Here is an 11,836-nt window from a genome sequence, read left to right as displayed (position 1 = left end):
AGAGCCCTAATCCGTCACGTGACGCCCGTGTCAATCTCGGTGTTTGCACGCGAGTTTCACAATGCCGGCATTAGGCTCGGTAGCAGAAACCCAGCTTTGCGAAGCCTGCAACATTTGCATTCCGAGAAAACGCCGGCCATTGTGGAGCTGTGTTTGTTCTCAAGATTGCGAGACAGTTGCGGGTGAAGTTGCTAAAACCGAGAGAAAGGGGCTCCTTTGAGCCTGCCCAGACCTTTTGGTATGATAACAAGGCGATTCGGGCGGCTTTTGTGAGGCCTGATCCGCGCCGGGGCAGGCGAACTCCCCTCCCTTTCCCCTACTTCTCTCCCCCGCCACCTCCCCGGACATATTTTCCTTCCCGGGGAGTTGCTGCGGACGTTGATGCGCTATTTTAAATCGTATTTCCATAATCGAGCCGCTGCCTGCGGCCGGCCCGGAGCTCACGGTGCTCGCGTGCCTTCACACCTCCACTGCAGGCACGGAAAGACCTGTGCACACCGGTGGTGGTTGGAGACTCGCGGCTCCCTTCCCGGCTCCCCGGCTCCCGGCTCTCAGCCTCTCGACGCCGCCGCCGTCGTGGCTACTTCCGAGCGACGAGGACCTGGCCGCGGAAAAAATGCTTTGGACCTGCTACCAGCTACCCTACACCCCTCCTCTCGCCTCCTGGCTTTCGCCTGCCTCTGCTCCCCTTTCCTTTTCCCACTTTCAAGCACGCCTTGGTTTATTTCAGCCTTGACAATGAGCATGCTGACGCGGAAGCGCTTTGAGTAGAAATTGCAAGTAGTTCCGAATCTCTGGCCAAGCAAAAAACCCAAACATAGCGCGTGGCGGGGGTCCCGAGTCCAGCCCAGAACTGCGGGGTGCAGGGGGCGCAGGGGCGCTGGCGTGAGCTCCGGGTCCCAGCCACTCGCGGCCGGGCTATGCTCGTGGGAATCGCTGAAATCCCTTCCTCTGGGACTCCAGCCCCATTGCCTACCACTTTCCCCACCTTCCGAGTCCTCCGCCCAGCAGCAGCCGCGCCACCCTGGCCTGACCTTCCCTAGTTACGCCAGCGGAAGCGCCGAGGCCGCTGTCCACCAGCCAAGTTCTGAACCTGTTGCCGTCTGGGTCTCCGGGGGAAGAGGGGTGAGGAAAGATGACGTTAGCCTATGGGCGCTAAAGGTCACCAGCCAGCCCCAGGCTGCGGTGGGAGTGTTGCGGGGCTCGGAAGGAAAATGGAAAATTCCTTCGGCTGCTTGTGTTCCCCAAGGAATATCTCTTGGACGGGGACAGGGAGAGGGCAAGACACTAAATCGCACTTGGGAGGTGGAAGAAAGCGGAAGAAAGGGCTGCGGTTTGGGTTCCTGTAGGGGGCGCTCCTCCTTGCACTTCCCAGCGCGGCTGCAGATGCCTGGCCTTATTGCTTTTAGCATTCCCAAGGCTACAAGGTGGAAGAGGTGGAGAAGGGAACCCAGAGACACACCGCTCTGAGGAAGCCTCCAGTCACTCACCATCCCCTTCCCCAGTCTCTTAACAGCTTTTATTTATGGATGGCTTAACAGCTTTTATTTATTTATGCGAGGCGGCGCAGCTTCTGTAAGGGATGGCTGGGGCTGCATGTTCTGCTGACAGTTCCAAGCACCTCTCTCGTCCCCACCACCCAGCTCCCGGCTTGGTCTCCCTACTCCAGGGAAACTCCTGACACTCTTCTGAAAAGACCCCCAAAACGCACTCCCTCGACTTTGAGGGAAAGGAAAATATGGATAGGACGCTGACAGCAGGACCAAAATTCGGGATTCTGAAGAATGTTTACTGAATGCAATCTGCTTACCAAACCTATCGCCTAAAAAGCTAAATTTCTTCCAGTGTGTGGCTTCTGTTTACCTTTCCTCCTTCGTGTGTATTTGCATAGCCTGCTCAATAAAGCCCTTCAGTAAGCATCATTAAGAATCCATCTTATTCCAGATCCCAGCTCCACCTCCCTGGCCTTCAGGGAGGGGAAGGGGCTATCTGTGGGGCAGCGCAGCCGCTGGCCAGCCTCAGGATTCGCCCAGCCCAGATTTTGGCAGTGCCGAAGCTCCACACTTTCCTAGGCAGATGGTTAAGTTCCCCCCACGTTCCTGCCAGGCTTCAATGTCACGCTGTGATTTTGTTCTTCTGGAACCGGACGAGTGTTGCTTCCCAGAGTGGCACTATTAGAACAGAAAGAAAATCCTCTAAATAGGCGGAACAAGGCATCAGGAGGAAAAACTTCTCTAAATGCACTTTAATAGGAGCCGGGTATTGTGTGGAATTCAGCGCCCATCACCGTTTAGCCGGAGAGTTATGGCAGTGATTGGGGATGAATAGAGGAACATAATGGATACATGTGGCGTTTGCTCATTATATTCAAGTTAGCCCAACTCCGTTGTGGAAACTGTTCAACTTTCTCTCCCCTTAGCTTGTCACAGTGAAATAATACAGACATTGGGGCCTCCAATGGGATCGCCTGCCACACCATTCTATTTCCACAGCTAACGAGGGCTTCATAAGCCTTTGATACAGTCTGATCTTTGAAACCTTTCCAAATCTCCTCAAGCTTATGCTAAATCCTATTTGGAACTTTTTTTTCCTTGCCTGCTAGCGCCCAAGGCTTAAGAAAGCCATTTGGACAGTGACATGCATACTAACATATCGCGGGGCTCTTTTCTGAAAGGGAAGTGACAGCTCTGATCACCGGGGCTCACATGAGCAAAACACAATTGCGTACACAAATTTGAATAAAATCGATTTTCCCTTATCCTTCAGGCTTCTTAATCGAGAGGCTATTCCAGGCACTGTAGGAAGCTAGGAGAGAAGGAAAGCAGAGTCTCACTCAGCAGAGCAAGTCTGTGGGTAAGGGGCTGCAAGGATTTGGAAGCCTCAGAGGTGCAAAATGCAGAGTGTGTGTGTTGGCAGGGGATGGGGGAAGGGGGATTCTGGAGTCGCTGGGGTGAAATCCCAGCGTGTTCGCACTTAGTTCTAGCCGCAGCACGGAGGGAGACAGGCGACAATTAACAAAATCATCCGCTTCTTTTACTCCTGGAGCCCTGTGCCAACTCCTCTACATGCAGGGTGCTGACAAGAAAAGGGAGAGAAAGCAAAAGGAGTTAAACAAAAGAAAGATTCCCTAATTTTCCTTTCTTGTTTTCCCCTCTAAGCCTTTCCACATTAAAGGGATTGTCAGAGGCAGGCGGAGGAGCGACGCGAGGGGGAGGCGGCCATTGGCTGCCCGGCTCGGCTGATTAGCATATCGGCGGCTATAAAGGCAAGGGCGTCGCGAGGCGGCGCAGCTTCTGTAAGGGAGGGAAAGGCGCAGGGTGAGGGCGGGTCCGCGGGTCCTCAGAGCCCGCTGGAGGCGCGGAGCTGCTACCAGCAGACTTCTCCCGCACAGGGCTCGCAAAGAGCGTGATTCCGAGAGCCTGAGACTCACGCCCGACCTGGAAACCAGAGAAGACTCTCTTCCTTAGCCTTTCGGATCGCACTTAAGGCTGGAGGCATGAGTCTTGTGAGGCGTTGGGGCAGCCCCTGCCTTTTCCCCTTGCAGCTCTTCAGCCTCTGCTGGGTGCTCTCACTGGCCCAGAGCAAAACAGTCAGATACAGCACCTTCGAGGAGGATGCCCCCGGCACGGTCATCGGGACTCTGGCAGAGGACCTGCATATGAAAGTATCGGGTGACACAAGCTTCCGCCTGATGAAGCAATTCAACAGCTCTCTGCTCCGGGTGCGCGAAGGCGACGGGCAGCTGACCGTCGGGGACGTCGGCCTGGACCGCGAGCGGCTGTGTGGCCAGGCCCCGCAGTGCGTGCTGGCCTTCGATGTGGTCAGCTTCTCGCAGGAGCAGTTCCGGCTAGTGCACGTGGAGGTGGAGGTGAGGGACGTCAACGACCACGCACCGCGCTTCCCCCGGGCCCAGATCCCGGTGGAGGTGTCCGAGGGTGCGGCCGTGGGCACGCGCATCCCCTTGGAGGTGCCGGTGGACGAGGACGTGGGCGCCAACGGGCTGCAGAGCGTGCGACTGGCCGAGCCGCACACCCCCTTTCGGGTGGAGCTGCAGACGCGAGCGGACGGCGCTCAGTGCGCGGACCTGGTGCTGCTGCAGGAGCTGGACCGCGAGAGCCAGGCCGCCTACAGCCTGGAGCTGGTGGCCCAGGACGGCGGCCGCCCGCCGCGCTCCGCCACAGCTGCCCTCAGCGTGCGCGTCCTGGATGCCAATGACCACAGCCCGGCCTTCCCGCAGGGCGCCGTGGCCGAAGTGGAACTGGCGGAAGACGCTCCCGTGGGCTCCCTGCTTCTTGACCTAGACGCGGCCGACCCCGACGAGGGCCCTAACGGCGACGTGGTGTTCGCTTTTGGCGCTCGCACCCCGCCGGAGGCGCGCCGCCTCTTTCGGCTTGACCCGCGAACGGGCCGCCTCACCCTGGCCGGGCCCGTGGACTACGAGCGTCAGGACACCTACGAGCTGGACGTGCGGGCGCAGGACCGCGGACCCGGGCCCCGCGCTGCCACCTGCAAGGTCATCGTGCGCATCCGCGACGTCAATGACAACGCACCCGACATCGCCATCACCCCGCTGGCCGCCCCAGGCGCGCCGGCCGCCTCGCCCTTCGCCGCTGCCGCCGCCGCCGCTGCGCTCGGGGGAGCGGACGCTAGCTCGCCGGCGGGAACCGGGACGTCCGAGGCTGGCGCCACTTCGCTGGTGCCAGAGGGGGCGGCGCGCGAGAGCCTGGTGGCCCTGGTCAGCACCTCGGACAGGGACTCGGGCGCCAACGGGCAGGTGCGCTGCGCCCTCTATGGGCACGAGCACTTCCGGCTTCAGCCAGCCTACGCGGGCAGCTACCTGGTGGTGACCGCGGCGTCGCTGGACCGCGAGCGCATCGCCGAGTACAACTTGACGCTGGTGGCCGAGGATCGCGGCGCGCCCCCTCTGCGCACCGTGCGGCCCTACACGGTGCGCGTGGGCGACGAGAACGACAACGCGCCGCTCTTCACGCGGCCGGTCTATGAGGTGTCAGTGCGCGAGAACAACCCGCCCGGCGCCTACCTGGCCACAGTGGCCGCCCGGGACCGGGACCTAGGCCGCAACGGCCAGGTCACCTACCGGCTGCTGGAGGCCGAAGTGGGCCGCGCCGGGGGTGCCGTGTCCACTTACGTCTCGGTGGACCCAGCTACCGGAGCCATCTACGCGCTGCGCAGCTTTGACTATGAGACGCTGCGCCAACTCGACGTTCGCATCCAAGCTAGCGACGGCGGCTCCCCTCAGCTTTCCAGCAGTGCCCTAGTGCAAGTGCGCGTGCTGGACCAGAACGACCATGCACCGGTCCTGGTGCACCCGGCGCCAGCCAATGGCTCCCTAGAAGTGGCGGTGCCTGGGCGCACCGCAAAGGACACGGCAGTGGCCCGTGTGCAGGCCCGGGATGCAGACGAAGGGGCCAACGGGGAGCTGGCGTTCGAGCTGCAGCAGCAGGAGCCGCGCGAAGCCTTCGCCATCGGCCGCCGCACGGGGGAGATAGTGCTCACAAGCGACCTCTCGCAGGAGCCACCCGGCCGCGTGTTCAGGGCACTCCTGGTCATATCCGACGGCGGCCGTCCCCCACTCACCACCACCGCAACTGTCAGCTTCGTGGTAACAGCAGGGGGCGGGCGTGGGCCGGCTGCGCCTGCCAGCGCGGGAAGCCCGGAGCGTTCCCGCCCGCCTGGCTCTCGGCTCGGGGCGTCCGGGTCAGCGCTGCAATGGGACACACCGCTGATCGTCATCATCGTGCTGGCCGGGAGCTGCACGCTGCTGCTGGCCGCCATCATCGCCATCGCCACCACTTGCAACCGCCGCAAGAAGGAGGTGCGCAAAGGGGGGGCCCTCCGGGAAGAGCGGCCCGGGGCGGCGGGCGGCGGAGCCTCGGCTCCCGGCTCCCCGGAGGAGGCCGCCCGGGGAGCCGGGCCCAGGCCCAACATGTTCGACGTGCTCACCTTCCCTGGCACCGGCAAAGCGCCCTTTGGCAGCCCCGCGGCGGACGCGCCTCCGCCTGCGGTCGCCGCGGCCGAAGTGCCGGGCTCAGAGGGCGGCAGCGCCACTGGGGAAAGCGCCTGTCACTTGGAGGGGCAGCAGCGGCTCCGCGGCGCGCACGCCGAGGTGAGGCCTTCCTTCGACTGGGCGCCCCCCTCCGTGCTCCGCGGACAGGCTGGGGGAAGGGAGACTGGAGGGGTAGGGTGGGCGCATGCAGGTAGACGCTTAACCTGTCGCACCTGTTTTTTGTTTGTTTCTTGTCCAACCCTCCCCCCACCCCCATTCCCCTATTCCCTGCTGCAGCCCTACAGTGCCTCCCCGGGTTTTGGAAAGGAGCCGGCACCCCCTGTGGCGGTGTGGAAAGGACACTCATTCAACACCATCTCCGGTAGAGAAGCAGAGAAGTTCAGCGGCAAAGACAGCGGTAAAGGGGACAGTGATTTCAACGACAGCGATTCCGACATCAGCGGGGACGCTCTGAAAAAGGATCTCATCAACCACATGCAGAGTGGTGAGGACTCTTATTTCCCGCCAAATTCGACATTCCTCCCTTCCCTCCCCTTCACCACCGCTTGCCTCCTGTCAATCTCGGTTCCCAGCCCCCTTCTCTCTTCCCCACTTTTTCTCACTCCTCCAGTTGCGGATCCTGGCCTGCCTCACACAGTGAATTTCAAAATGCCGAGTGGAGGCAACTCCAGCTCTTGAATAAAGCACACCCTCATCCTGTAAGGCAGCAGCACGGGTGATGCTAGCCATTAAAAAGGGGGTTCTGCTTATCAATTTTGTTTTCACTTCCAGCTGAAGAAGCTGGACCAGCTTTGCATTAAGATGGCTTTACAGGAAGCAATGTGCCTTCGATTCTTGAGACACAGTGTATATCTTTATGTGCACAGCCTTTCCTTTCAGCTGCCCTGACCCAGGCTGACATTCTGAAGATGGAAGCCTGGGTATGTATAATCTCAGGAATAATCGTCATGCTGTTTCCTTTTCCCTTTTGCGTTAGGACTGTGGGCGTGCACCGCTGAGTGTAAGATCCTGGGCCACTCTGACCGCTGCTGGAGCCCATCCTGCAGCGGGCCTAACACACATCCCTCGCCTCACCCACCAGCCCAGATGTCAACCTTCTGTAAGAGCACATCCCTGCCTCGGGATCCTCTGCGCAGGGACAATTACTACCAGGCCCAGCTGCCCAAGACAGTGGGGCTGCAGAGCGTCTATGAGAAAGTACTGCACAGAGACTATGACAGGACAGTCACTCTGCTCTCCCCTCCCCGTCCAGGGAGGCTCCCAGACCTGCAGGAGATTGGGGTACCCCTCTACCAGTCCCCTCCTGGCAGGTACCTGTCCCCGAAGAAGGGAGCCAATGAAAATGTGTAATCCCATGCTGCATGTCTTCACACCTGTACAGGTCACTCCGAGAAGCCCCTAAGTTATTGACCGGTTTCAGTGTTGTATATATAAATATGCAAGATGTGCCTTAAAATGAAGTCGTTGGAAGCTATTTCCAATCACATTGGTACTGTTTGGTATTTGCAAACAAAAATGTAGTTAATGTAATTTTTATGAAATGTGTGCAGTATTTAATTTTTTTTATCATGCTATTGACTTTCATTTCACTTGCGGCTTGCCATTTTCTTAGTGTTTTTAACCTGTACATTGTGTAATGTAATGTTTGTATATAATGAAATTTTGTTATATTTTTATATAATAAAAGCTAAAGTGGAAGTTATTGCCAAAGGAACTGTCTGTAAGACAAAAAACAAAACATGTTGGAATTACTTAATTGAACTTTATCTTTCACCTGAAACAACCTAGTGTTTGAGAAATTTTGCCTTGCCAAGTATAACTTGTATATCTTGACTCTGTGGTAGATTTCAAGTTCAATGTTATTTAATTACATTTGGTTTTCTGTAAACCGTGTCACTTATAAGCACAGTAATAAAAGATTTGTCATGTGTTTGAAGAATCTGCTAATTGCTTTTCATGAAGCTGCCTATAGTCAGACATTCACAAATAATATGACTATCAGAATGAAACCTTTCAAGTGCTCATTATCTGAGCATTATTAATGTTCATGACAATATTAAACCTGTGGGGTTTCCAGTATTGCAAAATGTCACCCAAGTATTAAAAGCGTGTGTTGATTTCATGAATTATAAGCATCTTCATATGCATTGGTCTGTAAAATTCCTGCTTTCATTTATTCTCTGGGTAGATATGTATTGAGCAGACACCAAAAAGTGAAGAAAGCTAAGTCTGGGTTGTTCATTCACTAATTAAACAAGCATCTGTAGAACTTTCACTAGCTGCTGGTACTCCTCAAGCTGGAGTTTGAGGTGAAGAAGACATAGTCCCAAAGAGTCCTCCGCTTATTCGGGGTGTTAGTAACAAAAAGACTAACATCTTAGCCGTTTGGAATGTAATAGGTTCCCACTACATTCTGTCCTACTTCCTCTTTCCTTGCCTTCCTCTGGAGCCAGTCTCCAAAGTAACTATCAGCACTATCCCACTCAAATTTATGGGAAAAATGACATGATGGTTGGGATTCGCTTTAAAATGTTCTAGAAAAAAATAGGGAGCTATGTGAAACAAGATTGATTTGATTTGATAAGATACTAATAATTGTCAATGCTAGCAAAGGTGCATGTGAGGTAGGGAAATTTCACCAACATCTCTACATGTTTGTGTTTGAAAATGTACATAATGGAAAGTCTAAAAAAAAGACACTCAAGAGTACTATGCCTGTGTCTCATACTCTATGCATTTCATTTGAAATTAAAATGATGATAATCATAATGAGACCTAACATTTACTGAGCAAGTCTTCGTGTGAGCAGAGCTCCTTACCAAGCATTCTGCATGAATTATCTCATTTAATCAGCAAACTACCCCCAGGATAGGGGAAGTATCATTAACTCCATTTTGCAAATAAAGAAACCGAGGCACAAGAAGGTGAGATAAAATGCCAACAATCACACAGTTAATAAGTATCCAGGGTGAGATTCAAACCTAGGTTATTCAGTGCAAAAAAAAAAAAAAACAAAGTAATGAAACAAGTTGTTTTTTGTTTGCTTTTTTTTTTTTTAACCCGCAAGAAACAAGGAGTTAGATAGAAAAGTCCCAATGCATTGCCTTTACTGCATGATTACTGTTTAGCCCTTTATATTTGTGAAGTGCCTGTGTTCCTTTATTACTAATTATAGAGTGTGCGGCACTGTAATGAATAGAGAAGCCCTCAAAGCTGCCTGTTGAAGTCATAATTGAAACCAGTGGTGGCTCCAGGCTGAACAGCAGGGTGGGTACACACAAGTGCTTCACCACCCACGGCCTGTGCAAAGTTCAGCGGTTTCTGCAGGCAACAGAGTCGCACATGCGCCTGACAAGCTCAGACCGCGCAGACGGTGGATTCCGAAAGAAAACATTACAGCTCCAGAGCCATGATGACCAGGCCCCAGGGAACAGACTCCCAGGTAGACCTACCATTATAACATCTAAAACTTTCTTCTCGAGCTAGTCTCATCAAATGCAAAACAGAAGAGTGAATGATCCCACTGCAGTCTAAAAGCATCCAGTCTCTGAATGTGTTTGCTGCTTTTGTCCTTCAAAAGTAAAATAATGTTATTGTCACTATTTTATTTTGTACTGTGCAAATTATTTCATTACTCCAAAAATTTGGGTTTCAAAACCTCTGACTTCACTATCATTTCTTTCCTTAGCAAAATAACCACTATCAGACCTTGTTTTGATTTGAAACTTTAAAAGAATCAAACAGTCCTTTCATTTCAGTCCTTAACGTTTGCTTAAACAAAAAAGGTTGGGGGAGTTCCTCTATGGGCCAGCAGCAGGAACTCTCCAAGAAATAGGAAGCTGTGTGTGAGAGGCTTTTCACTTGTCTCCAGAAACGTTTACTCTCAAGCACATTTTTAAGAAAATATATTGCTTTATTAAATTAAATGAGATGATATATGCAGAATACTTGGCATAATTCTTGGCCTGTAGTAAGTTCCCACTACAGTCTCTCCTACTTCCTCTTTCCTTGCCTTCTTCTGGAGCCAGTCTCCACAGTACTATCAGCACCGCCCCACCCACTGAGGAAGACAAAGTAGACCCAGGAGGCCCAGCCTTGCTCTGACCCTGTTTTGCTGTCTTCACTCCCTCCACTTTCACCAACTAGTCCAGAGCCTCATGTGTAGGCTCTACTCTCTGGCAGTAGAGGCCAACAACCCTTGGGCACGTTAGCAGTGAATACTGGGACATGAGAAAGCCCTTGGGGAAGACAGAGGTCACCTCAAGAGAGAAAGCTAAAGCCAGGCTTTACCTGTTTCACATTTTTGTCTCTGGCCCCATTGACTTGGATGTTCTACACGTCTTCCTATAATAAAATATCTATAAGGAAACCACTTTAGAAAGTTAAACTGTTAGTGGTTTCAACATCTATTGAAAAATGCATTCTGAAATAGAGCAAAAACAGGATGCATGTCTCTAAATACAAATAAATATATATATATATATATATACACACATACATACAGAGGGAAAAACATATATTTATAATCAGGATAAGTTCAATGCCATAATTAGCTAAATATCTGGCTTATTTCACTTGGCAAATATAAACTTTTAACATCTAAAAATTCCATTTTAGAAGACAAGCATATTCACTTTACTACTGAATATCCAATAATAGGATAATTGGAATGCTGTAAGCTCTGAAAGCAAACTGAAGCAAAGAAATACAATACTTGATGGGGCACTGTGCTCTGCAACACACTCAGAAGAGCTTTGAAATGCTGTCTTGGTTTTCAACAGCTATGCAATAACTCAAAAGGGTGTTTATTATTCCCTTTCTTCAGGGAGAGACGATCTGCAATGGAATTCACCAACAGGTTCAAAGTCAACTAATAAGTGAACAGCAGGTAGAAAGAGACACCAGGCTATTTTAAAAGCCGTCACTTAAACCACCAGATTAAATGTGCAGGGGGGAAATCATTCATTATCAGAGTCAGGATTTGTTCCCACAAAATCTGTTTAAAGAATTTCAAACATGCCAAACTGAAGCCTGCATAGTTTATTTATTTATTTATTTATTTATTTGTTTATTTATTTATTTATTTTTGAGACGGAGTCTCGCTCTGCCGCCCAGGCTGGAGTGCAGTGGCCGGATCTCAGCTCACTGCAAGCTCCGCCTCCCGGGTTTACGCCATTCTCCTGCCTCAGCCTCCGGAGTAGCTGGGACTACAGGCGCCCGCCACTTCGCCCGGCTAGTTTTTTTGTATTTTTTTAAGTAGAGACGGGGTTTCACCGTGTTAGCCATGATGGTCTCGATCTCCTGACCTCGTGATCCACCCGTCTCGGCCTCCCAAAGTGCTGGGATTACAGGCTTGAGCCACCCCGCCCGGCCTCTAAACTGCATAGTTTAATATAGAATTAGGAAAATTCCATTTGCCAACCCAGTGTGACACTTTGCTATATCACAGACACCTCCAACTCAGGATGCCTAAATGAAAAAGCAACTCCTCTTCTCTGCCATCACTATGGCCAAAACTACCCCTCTGGCAATTGTTTTAAACTCAATAAATGGGACTGCAAATTTTAGACCAAACTAGAAATGCAAAAGTCATTTTAAGACTCTACCCTATTTTTACCCCTCAATGATCCAATCACTCATCAAGATCTATTAATTCTACATTCCAAATATTGTTTAATTGTCCCTTCACTTCACTGTAGCAGGTATGATGCTCTGTCCATGTCCCCACTGCTGACCTCTGAGTCTACCTCAGCTGCAGTGGATAGTTACAGTTGCACTATGGCAGTTTCCATCTCAAGCACCCATCTC

At 52.4% G+C, this 11,836-nt stretch overlaps 1 protein-coding gene across 2 annotated transcripts; it reads left to right on the top strand.

Annotated features, from left to right (window-relative positions):
* The first annotated feature begins 3,288 nt into the window (after positions 1-3,288).
* LOC108517791 (protocadherin-8) lies at positions 3,289-7,967 on the top strand. 2 transcript variants are annotated; one of them, XM_017855900.1, is made up of 3 exons: positions 3,289-5,836; positions 6,305-6,512; positions 7,005-7,967. In XM_017855900.1, exons 1-3 carry the CDS (start codon positions 3,497-3,499, stop codon positions 7,376-7,378), a joined length of 2,922 nt encoding a protein of 973 aa, XP_017711389.1. In that variant the 5' UTR covers positions 3,289-3,496; the 3' UTR covers positions 7,379-7,967. The 2 variants fall into 2 exon arrangements, with proteins under 2 accessions (XP_017711389.1, XP_017711388.1); XM_017855899.1 differs by having other exon boundaries at positions 3,289-6,127.
* Positions 7,968-11,836: the final 3,869 nt, after the last annotated feature.

The sequence above is a fragment of the Rhinopithecus bieti genome, unplaced genomic scaffold, assembly GCF_001698545.2.
Source record: "Rhinopithecus bieti isolate Rb0 unplaced genomic scaffold, ASM169854v2 scaffold_41709, whole genome shotgun sequence".
NCBI lineage: Eukaryota > Metazoa > Chordata > Mammalia > Primates > Cercopithecidae > Rhinopithecus > Rhinopithecus bieti.
Note: the sequence above shows the minus strand (reverse complement) of the source record. Positions and strands in the feature narration are given on the sequence as shown.